The sequence below is a fragment of the Seriola lalandi genome, unplaced genomic scaffold (genome assembly GCF_002814215.2).
Source record: "Seriola lalandi dorsalis isolate HSWRI2012SDOR001 ecotype SW California unplaced genomic scaffold, Sedor1 jcf7180002054672, whole genome shotgun sequence".
NCBI lineage: Eukaryota > Metazoa > Chordata > Actinopteri > Carangiformes > Carangidae > Seriola > Seriola lalandi.
In genome coordinates, this window is record NW_019525225.1 from 2,204,692 (window position 1) to 2,223,919 (window position 19,228).

General features: G+C 38.6%; 1 protein-coding gene across 3 annotated transcripts in view; it reads left to right on the plus strand.

Moving 5' to 3' along the window:
* Positions 1 to 19,228, plus strand: part of dlg4a (discs, large homolog 4a (Drosophila)) — a 73,802-nt gene that overhangs the window by 36,943 nt on the left and 17,631 nt on the right. For 2 of the 3 annotated variants that reach the window (XM_023421533.2, XM_023421531.2), the window contains exons 2-3: positions 4,333 to 4,494; positions 11,770 to 11,826. In XM_023421533.2, coding sequence (XP_023277301.1) covers positions 4,333 to 4,494; positions 11,770 to 11,826 — 219 coding nt within the window. Of the gene's footprint in view, positions 1 to 4,332; positions 4,495 to 11,769; positions 11,827 to 15,666; positions 16,178 to 19,228 lie in introns of those variants that run through there. The other variant, XM_087178029.1, reaches the window with a different exon arrangement.

The following is a 19,228-nucleotide window of genomic DNA, read 5'->3' on the forward strand; positions in this document are numbered from 1 at the left end:
CCCCCCCCCCCCCCCCCAGTTCAACTGAGCAGGAAATGTTAAAATTAATCCAAATATAGAAAAAAAAAAAAAAAAAGGATTCATTAAAGAAAATGCAAATAGGTGAACTTGAAAAAGCTTAAATTCTGTGAAGATGCAGTGGGGATTTGCCACCTTTAATTTACACATGAAGAGCTTCTCAAGGTTCATGTAACACCTTGCACGTCAAGTGCATTTGCAGTCGAAGTATCTCTGAAATTATATGCCTGAGAGGTGAGGTTAGCTTTCGTTCCATTACCTAATGCACAGTAATTTAAAAGCTCAAGCTTGGTCCTTGAATTACAAACTGAGATGATGGTAGATAGTATTTGACATTTGCTCTACATTAAGTTAACTCATTTAACCATTAAAGGAACAGCTTATTCAGCCCCACAGTGTGTCGTTCTTAATACAGTAAAGAAATAACAGTAGAACTGTGGAGACTCCTTCCATTGACCTTTACAACAGAGTAATTCCTTAAAGATGTACCAGTAGCTTTCCATGATATACTGATACACTAAAGGCCTGGGAAACCCGGAGGTATTTTTTGCAGATGTAATTTGGGAGGCTGTTTGTACAGTTACAAGCAGATTTTAATTACTCTAGCCTGTTATAAACCCCCCTGCTTGTGAGATAAGGACCTCAGGAAAACAAATTTCCAATTGGACTGTTGGCCAATGATGTTTATTAAAACATATCATATTGATGACATGATATCATATTGTGCGAGTTTTGCATGTATTTATCCAGCCCGTGTTAATGTAATTGTGGACATGGGAGTGTATACGATGTATTACAACCTAAGAATGGAAATTTCTTTCTCTCTTTTTTTTGCCCTTCTATTCAAAAATACTGCCAAGTTATTGACGCATTCCAGCCAGGCAGAGGTTGCATTAAAAAAAATAATGTCTTGAATTTTAATGTCTCATTACACTGTAAAGAAAATAATCTTGCTAACAGCCTTAATACTTTTAAGGCCTTTTAATGCAATAATGTAATACCATTGGGTTTCATAGGACCTTACTGAAACAGATTAAAGGGTATGATAACAGTTAATATGTTTAGCTGTACAGCTTAAAATCATACAAAAAGTGAATGAGACTAGTTTTCAGGCAGAGAGGCATAATTATTGTCTCTAACCAGATAACATAAAACTAGGGCTGCACAAATAATCCAAATATAATCAAAATCGCAATATGGCCAAGTGCAGTAACCAAATTAAAGCAGCTGCAATTTTTTGATAAAGGTAAGAAGTGTCACTTTGTTAGCACCATAAACGTTGTGGTGCTACAGAGATCCCCAGCCTACAAATCATATTCTCCAGACGTAAGGGAACAGGATCATTCCAACTGAAATTCATATCACAATCGCAATATCTGACAAAAATAATCGCAATATGATTTTTTTTACATAGCGTTCAGCCTGAAAAAACAATATTAAACAGTATCAAAAAAGGCACTTGTGAAAAAATGTGTAAATGGAGTACAGTTCTATGCAGTAGTTGTATAGATGCTAAACGGATTATATAATATCACCAAAATGAAGTGCACAGTTGTAAATGAGGGATTACAGACCCTTCTATTACCCAGACCTGTGTTATGCACATTTTTTTAGTCAGTGTAAATTCATCCTTTCTAGAGTTACATTTTAATGTTTTTTAAAATATGAATTCTGACATGATTTTCTCACTTTTTACCTGTGGTGCAACATTACTGTGTAACAAAGCAATTTCTGTTTGTTTGGCATTATCCCTATACTAGTGAAAATGTTGCAGGTATGAACTTGCGTAAAAACGTATTGACAGGAAAAATATAACTCCTGTTGTACTTGTCATCAGAAAGGTAACGGCTACGGGCAGAGCTATGCTCAAACAGAACTGATTTGTACAATGTGTCGTTCCACCATCATGTCTGAAATCACAAGTGTTTATAGTTTTTCCAAACGGTAACACTTAAAGGCGGAGTGAAAAGCCAGCCATCACAGAGAGTGGGGAGATGCAATACCACTTAAACATGGGTATAACAGCAACATTTTCACATGTCTCTCCTTGACAGCATTCGTAGTGTTATACTCTGCTGTTCACATCAAAAGTGACAGAAATAGTTTAAAAGAAAAAGAGCAAAACCTCAATCACATCTGGCCAATCACGGCATTAAGAGTAGTAGTTTGTAGCCGGTTTTGGAAAGTCACAGAATTCCCTTGACACACGGGTCCGTTATCCCTACATTTAAACAATATCACATTTTCACCTCTCTATGATGGCCAGATTTTCAAGAGTGTCGAGTGTGGCTGCTCCGAACAACTATACAATGAATCAGAGGCATCTGAAACATCACTGCTGTGTCCGAAATCGCTCGCTGCTCCCTATGTAGTCCACTATATAGTGAGTTTGCCATTTTGTAGTGCTGTCCTAATGTATAGTGGGAAAAATTATACCCTAAATAGTGGAATCATAGTATCCCCACAATGCATCATGAAAAGTAGTGTACAACTGATGGTCACTAACCAAGCAATATATACCATCATGCATTGCGCTCATGCTGAAAGGGCAGAGAAAATGACCCGAGTAGCGTCCAAAAGTGTTTTTCATTTTACAGATGAGCTCACTATATATTCCTCCACATTGGTTAGACCAGCTGGAAAACTGTAATGAACTTTGATGATACCCAGGAGTTCAGCGTCCCTTTACTGACTGGCCAGAATTCAGCTCTCAGTGAGAAATGTTTGAAAAAAGCTCCTTTAACACCACATTTATCAATAGTATTTGCATTTTTCATAATTCAGCTCCTGATATCACAGATGAACAGATGAAAAAGAAGCTTTTTAGTCAAGAGCGAATGTACCAAGTCAGTATTTTTGAACGTTAAGGTTTTGCCCATTGTGTTATATTGGGCAACAAACATACAATGTACTAGTATAAAGTAATGTACCTAAAGCCCTCTCCAAAATGACACTGTAACATATCTTAAGCAGTGACGGTCACATCCCCCTCCAGCAGGACAGAAGGCAACATGGCAGCATGAATGTTGGTCATGCAGGAAAGGGGGAGGTAGTAGAGAACGAAAAGCTCAGGCTACTTTGAGCTGTGATTCATGTTATTTACTAATCTTTCCCAGATTAGGCTAATGCATGCTGTTATTTAATAAAAATCTTACTTTGTAGAGTTTACTGATATAGAAATAATAACTAACCAGCAGTTGTTCAGTTCACTGCTATCAACAACTATTCTCTCTGGTTCACCCCCATGCTTCTGTTCTCTGCTTCCCTTTATTGACTCTCACTTTTTCATTTTTACCCATCCCCCTGACTTTCTCCTCTATCTTCATCTCTATTTCACTCCTTCTCTTTCTTGCTGTCTCAGTGTAATGTGATCCAGGACCGACGCTGGCAGCCCCAACTGTGGCACTGCAATCTCTGCTCTGCTCTGGTTGCTAGGCAGCCTGTCTGAGACAGGGCTCAGTGATGCACCTCCCTCTCCGTCTGCCTCCAAAAAGAAAAAAGAGAGAGGCGAGAGTGGCAGGGCTGGCCATCCGGCAATCAGCCAAAATTCAGATGATCCCACCGAATTTCTCCGTTTTCAGAATGGACTGCTTCACATCTGCAGTGCAGCAGGGCATATTGTGAGCCTGAGGGGCTTTAGGGGAGTACAGATTTGTAGCAAAAATACAAGCGCTAACCCACAGGACAGTGTGGCAGATCTCCACTGTGATGCTGCCCACCTTCTGATGTGTTTGTGATGGAAAATGCTGTGTACAGATTTTGTGTCATCACGCCTAGAATGAAACCTACCATGTGTGGCTGACACAGTGGGCTGCGGGCAGGCTGCCCAGGTGTGGGATATCGGTAGGGGAGTAAGGTTACTAGGAAGAAGCTGCATGATCTGCTACTGTAGAGCTGCTATGAGTCATGGCTCTAGTTGCTCCATGTGGTTGTGGAGGACGATCACTTCGCTGAATGCACAATGGCAATATTTTGAGGCTCTGTTTCTATCATGCCTTCACTTTGCACTTGTAGGCGTCACACATGTTATGTGATATACCAGATATGCATATAGATTGTCCACATTTGGCTGAGGATTCATCAGTGATGGAAATACTGCTCTGTGTGCTTGGTGAATTTGTCATTGTGTCAGTATGGGAGATGAGACATCAATGAGAGGGTACAATAATGAGGCAGTGGATTCTGTTTGTGATCTAAACATTATCAACACAATGACTGTTCTCTGCTTTTAATAAAATACACTGACATCTGCTTCTTATAAATGAGACCCGATGGGACTAATAGCCTTGTCTGTGTCTGTGTGTGTGTCTGTAGAAGTACAGGTACCAGGATGAGGAGACGCCCCCCTTGGAGCACAGTCCAGCACATCTGGCTCCTGGGAAAAGTGCCGAGATGCTTCATATGAGTGATAAGAACCTTGCTGCCATGGAGGCCATACATGGCTACACACCACACACACATATCTCTCCTGTCAAGGTATGACACACACACCCCCCCACACACACATATTTATGTAAACTGCTGATCAATACCTAACACTAATACAACAGCACAATACACTCAGCTGTCAGCATAATACATACATAAATTATGACAATGGTCATATGAGCCGCGCTGTAGCGTAAATATAGCTGCAGAAGTGGGTATTTGTATAGATTATTGGAATAATGGTGATAACTTTCAAAATTAAGTGAAATAAGACGTTAGAATTATATCCCTAATTACTTACAGTGCTACTGAAAAAAACAAGAAGTCTGAATATCCCCAGTTCAATCACCAAACAGATTTACAGTCAAAGTGACGAGTTTTTCTTGATTCAGAGGCATAACATACTCTAAGCTTGAATCATACACAAGCTTCAATTAACACAATAATTTATCCATTATAACTTTTCACTTAAGATGGATGTCTGTTTTGAAATCCAGATAATTCTTCAACATACATACTTTAATTGGAAAATAATATATTTATGAGGAAATCTGGCCCTTGATATCTTTACATATCAGATCAACCTTACACCTGTATGAACATGGATAGTGGGTAATTTGATATTAGAGCTTAATAGCATGAAAATCAAAGTGGATACAAGATATATTCAGGGCTGAGTAATATGATCAGCTGAAACATTAAGGATATGGTCAGAGATCAGTTTATCCTAACAGATGTCAATGTGTAATATTAGTATCTATTACAATTTAACCTTTGAAATTAAATCTCCCATGATTAGTTTTGTGAATGAAAATTATAACACCAGACAGCCTGACTGGCACATGTAGCTGCAAATAAAGAAATAAGTTTAGTAAGTTTAGAAAGAAATTAATATGATTTATCTTGCAGTTAAATGAGACTAACCATTTTTCATTCACTGAAAGAAGCTTTTGACACCGGAAACAAACAATTACATTTTTAAGTATAAAGAGTAATCCAGAACTTTGTGGGCACAACATACAGTTGTAGCAGCTCCAAACACAAAAACTAAACTGCTTCTTTACAGTATTTACCTTAGATAAGTGTCTTACAAATGCAAAATTTAATCTCTATGAGAGCTCCATTAGAAAGAAGGAGGCATCGACACAGACAACATACGAGCTACTGGTCACGCAGTCAAAAGATACAGCTGACATCAGTAGGAACATGAGCACAATCACTCTGCTTGGAGTGCAGTAACGATTACATACTGTAGCTACAAATGCAAGCAGGTGTAAGCTATGATGCTCATTTAATAACGATCCATCTCATATGCCCACACGTTATTTAACAGCATCACTGGCTATTAAGACTTAAGAGTTCCTGTATTTATTTGCTTTGAGGGGGAAGTGTTTCTCTATTTCCGACATGGGAGTAAAGTGAAGTCCCTGGGGAGCAGATATGTCCATTAAAATGTTCTCTTTTAATGAGTACAGAGGAGAGGCTGAGTTATAGTGCTTTACAGCTACTATTTAAAACATACAGAGCCTGTTCAGCATGAGCTATGGTGGCCATGGAGATTTTTCCTTGCTGGTACTGAGAGGGTGCTGGTTTTAGGAGCACTGCCAAATTGAAAACTTGGTGGTGGTGGCATTGGAGAGCCCGTTCTCATTGGTCATCTGCTTTTAAACAGGAGATAAACAAACTACAGCTTGAGCAAAACACTTCAAGTAAAGGTTACTTACTGCTTTTTTTAGGAACATTATACATACATACTGTATAGGACAGAGCATTAATTCAACCTAATACAGCCTTCAGTAATGTGCCATTTAATAAAAAGTGAATGTATGGAAGTAATCCAAACCACTCAAAAGATCACTCGTGATCTGGTTTACATTAAACTATTTTTATATTTCTTTAATGTAATGTGAGTGAGTTCAGTTAATGGGGAAAGTTCCATACACAATAACCAACAACGCACAGAGAAACAAGCCCCAGTCATAATTTGGTTGTAGTTGTTTTGTCTGTCAGTGTCCACATGTCTCTGACTGACTGTTTGACTGACTTTTAGCTGCTTTGTCAAGTCAAAGTGTCAATCCAGCAGCTGCTGCAGCCAGAGGAGTGTGACAACAGAAAGGTGGCAGATGTCAGTCCTGCTTTGATGCAAGTGTTAGATGAGTTTTTCTGGGATATTTTAAGGGTGATGTACTGTAGCAGTTGGGGGGATCTAAAAAATTACATATACTATAAGTGTCTTGCATTGGAATGTAAATAATAATGCAGTTTGTTACTCACACAACATGATACAGATGAAACAGTGTAAGAACATAAAACTGCTTAGACAATGTGCTATCCCTCTCTGACCTTTCTTGCTGGTTTGATTAATTCCCTTTGTCCCAGTGGAGTTTGTTATCCAGCAGATACCAGGGGATCAGTAATTATTCAGAGATGATGGGTGCACCATTTACTATGGTGATGTGAAGGGAGACTTACTCCTTTCCCTAAAATACACCATTAAGAGGTAATTTCAGTCTGTTTCAGAGAAAATTTTAAATGTGATGTGTGCCCTCCAGTGCTTCAGATCCATTACCTGAATGATTCAGTCATTTCTCAGAGGCTCGTGGTATCAGAAATTCTGACTGGTTACTCTGTCAGTATATATGAAAGTTCACATACTTTTCACATTTTTTTATGCCAAATAATTAGAGCCCGACCGATTTATCAGTCGGCCAATTAAATCGTTTGATATTGGCCATTCACAGATATATAGGTATCGGCACATATATTCTCCGATATGCGCTGATATGAATACTTTTATTAAGAAGCAATAATGCAGTAGAAATGCTCAGGTCAAGTCAAGTTATATAGGCAGCATTTTATGTATATTTGATCCTTTGTTTTCATTCAAGTTAACTACATATACATACTGTCGCCCATAAAGTTGGAATAATTTTGTTTTCAGACACAGTCCTCTGTTTATTCCTATTTAAATGCATCAGTAATCACTTTTGACTAGGTGCAATGATTACATTATGTGTCCCAATTACCCAGGTGAAATGAAATAAATCACATTGTCAAAATCATTTCATGGAAAAAGGACAAAATATTTTTTTTTCCAACTTTATAAGCAACAGTGTATTATATACATATTTGTTCTTATGTTTTTTATTTATAGTTATTTATTTTTATAGTTATTTTATTTAATTCTCTGTGAAATTTACCGTTTCAGTGCACTGTTGTCATTTTATTTTTAGACTGTAAAGTTCCTGGTAAACTGTCAAATATCCTGCTTTTATTACATATCTTTTTGTGTTTATATAAATCATTTATACATATATCGATATATTTGCCAATATATCGATATCAGAATGTTTTGGGCTCTACATATAATTATTACAAACTGTTAGCAAGAAGGGCAGTATCTATAACAAGAAATCAGATAAATTTCATTAAGAGATAAGGTGGGTGATATTTTATATTTTTCATATTGGCAAATCCCATGAAAAGACCACAATGAATGGTTCATATCCTACCAACTGTAATTATCGTCTATGTAGCCAGATCTGATTTACTTATTCCTCTGTGCCAGACCTCCTCTCTTGTCCAAAAAATATTAGAAACACACCAATGAGCCACAGCATTGCACCGAGTGACATGCCCCTTGATTGTCATGATCATGGGCACTGTACTTTATTTTAAGTCACTGTCAATCCCAAATAAATGATCCTGCTGCATTAAATACTAATGCAACAATATGTGTTTATCTGCAATTAAAATAGCCCCCAACAAATCCACACTTCTTACTCCTGTTTGAGTGATGTTTGTTAAAAGCTACGTTGCCCACAGGTTTGAAAAATGGTACTATGTTTGTAGCCGCAGTCTGATTAGTTGATTTGTAACCTTATTCTGTTTGGCAAGCCCTATCCTTTAATTACCACAACTGCTACCTTTTTTCAGTTCTGTGTCAAGGTCTGTTGTCATATATACTATAGACATGTACTTACATTGCCTGAGGTGCCCATATTGAGCTTTTTGTTTGGGCTTCTCATAGCTGGGAACATATCTAACAGATTATTAAATCTAAACAGGATATTACATTCACATTGAACTGCAGTGTTGATAATAAAAGCGTAGGCAGTCTGCACACCTGCATCAAAATCTGTAGCTAGGAGGTAAACACTTCAGTCAAGGACCTTCATTAGGCATCAAAAGTAGAAGATTTCTCAATATGCACAGGATCCAAGTTTCCCCCATATGTTGTTAATGTCACGTCTCTGCACAGCCAAATCATCTTACTGGCTGTACTTCACATCTGTGATATCTTTAAGAGTCTTGAATGTTGATTATTCTGACTCCTAGTGCATTTTATTGAAATCAGTGGACAAAGTCCATTTTGCTGGATGGCTGCTTTTATACAAGCTGGAGAAGTTGAAAAGTGAATTTCTGACTGCTCATCATCAGTCACTGGTGTTTCTATGGCATGACTTTCTACACTTAAATAGACCAATATTATTCATGTTTTTCTTGCATGCTTTCGTGAGTCTATGTTGTTTTACTCACTGGCATCTCATCAGCAATAGGTCACATTAAAAATAAATTAGATTAAATAAAAGCATGCAGATAAAATAATTACATATCACCATATGTAAAACTTAAACCATACAGATGAATAATTGATGTTTATTTACTGCACTGTGTGGGTGCATCATGCAATATGCACTGTACTGTACTTGATGTAGGTTTCCTGAGACCATGTAACTGTAAACGAATCAGTCCAAAATAAGCGTGAACGTCTTTGATAGAAAAGTCATCTTAATGTCTTTACAATTATAGTTAGGTTGGTTCCTTGCTACCTTGTTGACTGTATACCATAAAGGCATTTTTGTCTGAAGGAATGTGTTATTTAAAACTAGGTATTTCCTTCATATCATCCTTCCGGACATAGTTAACCAATTTTAGAAGCCTAAATCTTGAATTGGAGCTTCATCAGAGGGGGGTGTCCCATCCCTCCCGAAGTCTCTTAACAAAGACTTTGGAGATTTCCTCCATTTGCAAAAATTAAATTCTGCTGCTTAGTATTTTCACCGAATTAAAACTTGAAATGCAAAACTGTAATGGTGGGGTAAGCAACTGAAATTAAAATTACAGCAACAATAACAGTGTTATCAAGACACCTACACTGCAGCAAAATTCCATCTGGAGGATATTTTTTCCTATCACATAAAAGGCAGCATGTTGATGTTGTTCACAATGTTTTGGGAACCAGGATTGGCCCTATTTCTATTTCTGGAATACTGCCATTATTTATGAAGTCTTGTGTTTCTCTTCAGGGAGAGCTGAATGCACTGTAGTATAAAGTATAAAGGTCTGGGCTCACTTAGTTCAAAGTGAATTGTTTGCATCATTTTATGTCAATGGTCTGCATCTTTGAATAGTTATAAAATTATATATAAATAAAAGTAACTCAGTCCCAGGCTTGGATTACTGAGGACAAAGACTGTTGGAGCCATTTTGTTTTTTACCCCCTCAGCCTCATGTCGGTGATCATGATCATACTGTATTCTGCTGTATGCTGGTAACAAGGGACATGCAAGTATTAACATTTTATGCCTGACGAATTCTAATTACATAAGTGTAACAAATGATTAAGTCTGAGGATAATGGTAATGATGAAGATAATGACGGTTGTTTTTTTGCTCTTTGTTGTTGATGAGGATTTTGATAAAGAGGTGTTGACATGGATGATGATTGCGATTGCGACAATGAGAGTACGTTTGATGATGATGCTGATGGCCATGATGATGATGATGATGATGATGATGATGATGATGATGATGATGACGATGATGGTGGTGGTGGCTGATTTATCTGCACTTAGTGTTACCCCTTGCACTACTATTTCTTCCTCACACAGTGACATAAACTCATGGTGGTTCAGTTTTGACATTTTGTTTTTGTGACTCTGTTCATTACTTTGTGACATGATGTAACTTCTGTGGATACCTTGGCCTGCATCTGTCTTATTTTCACATGCCTAACTTTCTTTTTCCCCTCCTCACATTACACAGTCCCCCTCCGGCATCACTCTCCCTGCTCGTGACCTTCCTACTCCCTGCTGGCAGTAGGAAGGTTAAGAAAGTTGACTTGCAAGCACAATGTTGCCTGTTTGAATCTCTTCACTTGCTAGTAAAGTTTTGGTGGGGGTAGTGTGATAAAATAACTTAGTAATACTCTACTACTCTGCTACTGTGACAACTACTGCTGATGTGCCATTGAGCGGTGCACTGACAGGTTCTCAGAGGAACTATTAATAAAAGGCCATGTCTGTATTAGTGCACGAGAGGTGCACAGATAGTATCTGTAAATATTAGGATCAGCATGAGCAGGTACTCCTACTTGGTCAACAAATACAGCTGTCCCAACATTCATACTTGAACGCTGTGCTTTGCTGCAATGTAAAACTTTCCCAGTGGAAGGAAAGTGTCTCCTGACATGTGAAAATGCTGCACTGCTGCTATTTGTAAAATTCATAGGCACAGGGTGTATTGTTTCAAGCAGCTGTGCAGGATCCATTCTGCTTTAACGGGCATAATGATCCCACTCTTTTTTACTGCTTAACCGATTCTGAATGAGCTGTTTGTCATTAGTCCATCAATAAGCTATCAATAGTGGGGGAGAAATAAATACCATTCTTGAAGCATGATTTATGATGTGTATTTTCTGTTTCTTTTTTGAAATGTGTTCTAATATGCAACAGTCAGTGCACAATGTGATCAGATTAATACAGGAAAGTGACTGATTTATGTAATTATTTTAGGACAGTTTTAGTGGTCTAAGTATTTTAAATTTACATATAAAAAATCTATATAATATAGTATATCTCTGTTAGATATATAAGGCAGGTATATTTTGTAAAAATACATGTATATACAATCAGCATTTGCAATGCTTATATATAATACGCTGCCACTTTCAGCTTTATCACTGATTGAACATTATTCAATATGGAGTAGTGACCTATCATAAGTAAAACCTATAATATGAGCTTGTTATAGATTTCATTAAATATGTACTTAGTATCAGTATCAGTATCACTTTTCATACAAGACATGGTCCTTTTATCAGGTCTGGTAACCTGGTTTCGGTGGGCCTTTGCTGTGAACCCAGATGTAAATGTGTGTGTGTGTGTGTGTGTGTGTGTCAGAGATAAACTTGTCAGAATCTCCTCTAATGATTAAAGAAAAAAAAAAAAACAAAACAAGAAAAACAAAGCACCCACTGTTCTTCCCCTGTGTCCATCCGCATGCCCCGCACAATTACCCTCTCCCTTCTGTTGTTTTGCAGCCTGTGTTGATGTCTACGGGACACACTCCAATGTACACCTCCGCTGTTTCCACACTGGTAAGAGCACAGTGATCCGTGCCGTTCCGTCACCCTGAAAGTTACCAGTGTCATCATCAGCCATCAACATCAGTGTGATTTGTATCCTCATTTCTTCCCTTTGCTGGAATTGGTGTCACTCAGTGTCTGATTGAAGAGAGACAGCTGCCCCGTTCAATGCCATTTTATCTGTACTGCCAAAGAGTATGAGGTCATCTGTTTTCTGATGATATTAGTGTGTTCATACTCATTGTCATTCAAATCTCCTCTGTCTGACAGATTTGTTCCATTTGCACTCAATGGCTATTTTTGGGCCTGAAATCACTTGACTGCAACTGAAAAGTTTTTAAATGTTGTGCTTCTATCAGACTATAATATTCCTGTGTTATATTTATATTTATATTTCTGTTCCTGTGTTCTAAAGCATTCCTGCAGCTAAGCTTCTATGCAGTGAAAAAATATGTATTGTGGATCCTGTTTTGGTTTGAAGAAGTGGTTTTGAAAGCACATTTTTCCAGAATCAGTTTCTCGGGACTGGATTTTACACACACACACACACACACACGCGCACACACACACAAACAATCCTGAAATATGTATATCAGTGGAAAAGTAGCCATGATCTTATGAGACATGAGTAAAGATGAAACTAATTCTTCTGTGCATCACTGTCTAAGAGTCAGTGATATGCTGGTGTCATGTAACATGAGGGTTTGACAGACGGATAGATGCAATCTTTCTGCAGGACAGGCTGAAACCTGCAGGTGTCAGTGTGAGACTGTGCAGTGGCTTTCATAACCTTGAAAAGATGGCTCTGCTGCTTTCTCAATAAAACACTTTTATGATCAGACAGGTTGTATTAGCCTTATGTGCCATGAATTGCTCACATGATTTTGTCTGTCTTGTGAGACAAAAAAAAAAATCATACGTAAATTCATACTTAAGTACCATTAGTTATTTCATCCTTCCTAAAAAAAAAACAAGTTAATTATACTTTACATATGTAAGTAAAAATGGAAAATCTCAAAGCAAAAGCTAGTTTGAAGTTTATTTTTTGAATAGAATTATTTTCAAAAGGACAAAACAGGATCATTGGAAGGGTTAGACTTACTGTATTAAATCTGGCTTTCAGTCTCTCTCCCTCTGTAGAACAAGTAGTTACTCCTGTCATCAAACCTCATTTCTTGTCTTTGTCTGCTCGCACTGACCTTGAACACACCCTGTCTAATAGTGCCTGCTTATAATTAAACCGTTTAACATACGGGACATCCTACTTCACCCTTCAACCTAAAGCCATCAATAAGAAAAATGTGTTTGTATACATTCACTCACACATATACAGAAGTACTTCAGTCTACATATGTATGCATTCAATTTCCCACACCGGTTCGGTTTGTACGTGCTGTCTCCAAGATGCACTGCAGTAACGCCTATGTGTGTGGATGTCTTTGCAGCTGGTGTAGTGCCCGTGTGGTTGTCATTGATGTGTAGGTGGTGTCGTCAGTCTGTCTCTTTATTGCTTTAATGGTGTGGGGTTTGCCAGTACCACTCCAGGCCCCATTGATTTATGGGTAGGATTGTCTCAGGAAGCACTGCAATGGTTTGGCAAAGTAAGAGGAGGTCTCTGGGTTATGTACATGATTTAGTGAAGAGGGGCTTTAGCTTCAAATGACATCTATTTTTTTTTTTTTTTTAAATCTTAGGACATAATGTAATTGGAAATGTTTTTTTTTCACACTGAAAAGAACTTTTGATATTGATCTGTTCTCATATTAATGAATCTTCATGCCTCTTACGCTATATATCTACTAGGTCTGCTGTGCCTTGTCTTCCTCTTATTATGGGGCTACATAAATTGTGACATGATGTGGTGTGCTCTTACTGCTGTGATTGAACTGAATGTTCATGTTCTTTCTGACAGCAAAGACATGATCAAAATAAATGTTTTTACCAGATTTTTATACAAAAAGTCAAATCCATTATTTGATCTTAAGTTAAGAAAGGCTTGTTGAAAGAGGTGTTTTGAAAAACTAAGAGTAGGTTAATGAGGAAAAAGTCTTAAACTTTCAGTATTGCAGAGAGGGTATTTCCCCGCCTTTGCAGCGAATCCCTATAGGCATCCAGTTAGTGACTTAATTTAGTGTTCAAGATGCCTTCAAACTTCACATACAGACATAAAAGAAGGCATCCCTGATTGTGTGAAATTCTGAAGAAGTGGGAAAACAATTAAACTAACCTGTGTCTTTAGAGTTACATTTCCTTCTCTTTATTTTGAATGAAGTTCACTCACATACTGACTACCCTGAAGGCAGCACTGTAGCTTTTACCTTTGACTTCATTCACTGACAGAGATCTGTTCCAGAGATGTTCTGAGCCAAACTGTTTTTAACAATGCATAAGGTACATTTATCTGGACAGACTGGTGTTCTTGGGCTGAAAACATTACACAACATTGCCATTTATCCTTCCCATGAAGAACTGGGAGTGAGAACCAGCAGGCACAAAGCGCTTACTGAAGAGCCCCACCGCCCAGTTTATGTTACACTCTGTCTTTTCTAATGAAAAACCATGCATATCACTTTCTCTCCTCTCTCACCACAGAAGTGTTCGTATACAAAATACTTTTCGCACAAATCCTCTTCAGACAAAACAGTCAACCCCTCTCAGATGTGTTTGACTCTCGGCATAAAGACAATCATTTTTAATGTACAGCTCCAATTACTGTTTTCTGTAGTGTTTCCCCAAGAGCTCTCCATTATATCCTCCCCTTTCTGCTCTGCACTCTTGTCTGGTCGGTATCTGGTTTCTATCTTCATTTTCTCCGTCCTCCTTAGTTTTCTTTAATAAATGTTTAAATATGTCCCTGCAGCTTCGGTGTAATTACTGTGCAGTAGCAGCTCAGGTCCTTTGGGAAGGAGAGGGAAGCAAGGCAAAAAAAAAAAAATGCATGCACAGAGAGAAAGAGAGAGCTGCTCATGTTGAATGGTGGAGTAAGACAGATACAGAGGGCCTTGCAGTTGGAAGGGTGAGAAAATTAGATAGGTAGACGCAGGGATTTTATTTAACAAAATGAGAACGTCAGCTGACAGCTTGTCCTTCAGCATGTCCTTACATAATTCGGTTCAGTGTGCACGCCTTTGTGTGTTTCTGTGGATATTACACACCTGTCAATCCATCTGTCTTTCAGAAAGAGAGAGCTTGAGCGAGATGTGAAAAAAAAGCTATGGATTTAACAGTGAATTCTCCTCTTTTTTCTGTAAGCAACGGGAAAAAATATACACTTCATCAATAAACAAGAAAAACCCCAGTGACATACTAAAATGATCTGATGTTCTGAGCTATATTTTTCCCACCATCACTGCCACTACTATGTTGAGGATTCACTGTTCTGACTGACTGACTGTAGCAACGGGGCTTACAGGCCTCCAGTCCCCTCTCAGTTTCAAGTGCTCCCTAGGACGAGTCAGGCCAGTTTGAGCTGCTTGTCCTTCTACGTTCAGCCAAAGTATAATTCCTCCCCCTCTCACATCACCAGCGTCGACATTATACAGGGAGACAGCTAAGTAATTGCCATCAAACTTTCCTGCTCGCTCCTCTTTCCCTCAGCAGCAGGGATGGGAGGGGTACAGTACAGTAGCAGCAGAAAATATGAACTGCATTCTCACTGAGCACAGACCACTAGCAGGGAGGCACCGCTATCGCAGTCCACTGCCACAGATGACGGAGAATGGAAGGATCTGTTTGTAGATGCTAATTTTTTACTCTGGATGGGTGATTTCTGAAGATAGGACGAGTGCGCCTCAGATAATAACGAGCTTTAATGGTGATGAGTAATTTTTATAACTCGAGCCTTGAATATTGGGCTTCCTCAAATGAAGTCTCCAGCACCTACTCAGCAAGAAGATGCTAATTGGGCTGTGCTATTTCTGCGATTCTGGATTTAACATTGTGTAAAGGTGTATCTTGTGTCTACAGCATGCTATCTTTAGTATTATGTTTTTTTTAGATTGAGTGGAAAGCAAAGCTCAAAGAGCATGTGTTAAGTTAAAATATATATCATTTAATTTAGGCAATCTGGACTCTCTAACTGTTATGGCAGGGCCTAGACCTAATGTCTCACTTTGCTATAATGCTTTTGTGGTACTTCTGAAAGGAAACACTTCTAGAGCTTACACTAAGTCTTCCAGCCACGCTCTCAGTGGGTGTGTATGTCATTTTGGGAGGTGAGCAGGGTTTGCTACCCAGTATCAACAACAATTTCAATTTTGGCACCTAAAGCAGAATGTTTATGTCCGTGTGGTACGCCAAAAAGATGGGCTGCCGGTTCCTCAACAATGTGCGGAAAGCCAAGAAACATCGACATCATAAGATGGTAGGCATGTTTTAAACATGTTTAGTCTTTTTTTACTATGACTGTACCTCAATATATTTGAGAAATCATTACGAAATGCCATTGTGCTTTGGTGGCTCAGAAATGGTGCTTGTAGATTATTATTGATGATGTTATTACTATTCGGTGCTCAGTACTACACGGTTATTATCATCATCAATATGGTAAAGTAGCAAGCCTTTGTTTGGCAGTACCATTTCAGATCAAGGCTGTCGCTGCACTTAAGGCACATGATATATTTTAATCACAGTGAGCCTGGGTAATCAAAAGTGGAAATACTAAACAAATCCAACCCCCACACACACACACACACATACACATACACACACACACACACACACAGATGCATGCCATCACCTTTTCCTGCACTCCACATGTGTACATGGGATTTAGAAAGGAGCCAATAAGTGAGCAATGTTCATGATGTGACAATTAAATTAACCTCTGTCCCATCCTGTACTAAAACCCGCACATAAGCACAGGAGTAGCAAAATCACCAGCCATCCAACCTGCCCCACAAAAGCTACACATTACAAAGCACTTCACAGAAGTCTTGTCTTCTCATTTCCATGTCATTAACAGCCCTGCACAGCCTTAAGGTAAGAGTCAGTCTTGAGTTGCTGGTGCTGTTATCCATCTGTACCTCTTTCTCTCTTAAACAGAGGAGCAGTAGTTTAGATACAGACTAAAACTGTGCAATACCCATAATGCTCGCTAGCTTAATTGTTACTGCCAGGCAAAGCCTTTTCTTCTCAAACACATTCTAATTCATTTGACATTGCGTATTTCAGTAGAGGTCACTGTCATGCTTATTGACCAGATGGCTTTTACCTGTTAAAGGCTTTCCAGCTGCTGCAAGGTGTGCAGGACATGCAGCATTAATGCCTCTCTAATGCAACCTTTGGTTTGGGTCCAGAGCCCACTCACATGTGACATCATCCTCTCTGGTGATATTGAAATATTCTTTGTACACTTGATCTCAACAGGAAAAGCAAAGACAAGCAAGTGATGTTTTAAATATTCTTAGGCTTAACCAAACTGAGCGGTGACTGAGCGTGCACAGAATGGGTCAGACAGATGTGCATGTTTTCAGGTGCACGTGCACAGAGCAGCAGAGATTGATTGGATTATCTCAGTGTCTTTTGACTCACATAGCAGGAGGGAGCGTGAACAGTACAGCAGGCAGCTACAGCCTTAACACAGCCTGAGATTTATGGTTTCCACTGCTTAACTGCCAATACCAACTCTATTTAGTCAATTCTTAATGGAGAAAAGAAATCTATTCAAACACACACAGCTTCACTCTTTTGCTGTTCTGTTTTGTTGCCTCAGTACAGTGCATGCTCAAATATTGATATATAGTCTTTTATTTTGGAAATGACATCACAACGTGGCACAAAACACTGTAAAATGTGGGAATCAGTTAACTAGAAAAATGAGATTAAATCTGTCTTTGCTGTTTTATTTGTCTTTGAAAATGAATATTCTGACGGTTATCTTACTGCATATGAATTCATCAAGAGCTAAAGGTCTGGGTGTGGATGGATGTTGGTGCTGCCTGTAGAGACATGGCAGAGGACAGGTAAGCTGACTAGGTAGTGCTAAAATAAAGGTGGGCAAGAGCAGCCAAACACTGTAAATCCTAACAACCCTGATGTCGAAAGGCTTGACAGAGCAAAGAGAGGGAGAGAGGGCTCTGTCAAAATCCCTGCAGGGAAACTGCCTGCACTGGGCTTAGATTTCTGCTGGCTATACTCATTATTTCTGTCTCTAGATAAGGATGAATTTGACGTAATGTTCAGCAGCACGGCCCGTTGGACACAGCTACATGGTGAAGCCCTGCACAGGCAACTGTTATAATCGAACAGTGTGCAGTTAAAGCTGAGCTCTGGCATTTTGAGGGCTTGGGGAGAATTGTATGTATTTACCTTATGTGAATCAGTATTTTCTCTTTACGATGGGAGCTATAATTAGTATCATTTAACAGTGATAATGATGATTTCTAATGAGAAAAGGGGCTTGGAGCATAGGGAGGTGGTGTTGTGCGGAGAGCAGGCTTTTTACAGCTCTTATGAGGCATGTTATAGCAGGGAAATCACAGGTGTAATTAATAACCTTAATTACATCATTGTTATTGTGCATGCTAGCTCATTGGGACACTGATTGAAACAAAGCCATTGTTAATGTCATTAGTTAAACCTGTGCTTTTCCTGCAATGACAGTGTTCCTACAATGTCTGCTATGAAAAAGGCCTATAGTTGCGTAGACACTGGATGTAGCGTTAACTTTTGAAGTTTATGATGTTCCAATTTTGTTGGCAGTGCTGAAAATGTGTAAATTTAATCACTTCTTTATTACTAAGGTCATAGTTAAGGTGTCGTTGTACTGGACTACATTGTACTGAGAGGTATTTGTATTGTTGCATCCTCCCTATTTATTTAAAAAAAAAAATACATATATTATAAGCCTCATAAAAGTAGACTTTATTGTAGAGCAGTTGCTTTGGATTGCATTAGTTTATACCTGTGTACCTGATAAAGTTGCAACTGAGTGCATAGAACCCAGTCCTAGAGTTTTCAAAGAAAATACAAATCAGTTTAATAATGTATGCAAAACACAGTGAGCAATTCTGCAAGTTCCCATGACAACTTACGCTCTCTAAGAGAGAGTAACAGACTGAGTGAAAAAATAACCCACTGAATCACATAAAGATCACTGGGTAAGAATGTGAAAATGTTTTTCTTAAAAACTGAGAAACTGTGTTCAGTTACTTTGTGTAGTTGTTTGTGTGTGTCAGAGCTGTCAGGTCTGTGAAGGTCAGCAGGCTGAGTTTATGCTGCTGTTTGCTGTTCTGGAACCACTTTAGATGCACATCGTCTTCCCCATGCTAATCAGCATGGTACATGACAATGACATTTATAAATAAATACAGAAAGTTAAAGTGTCAGATTGTGTTCTCCAAAGAGTTCTGTACATGATGTAATTATATCTTCCAACATCAGATACCTTGATGATGAGAGTAAGTCCTAAATA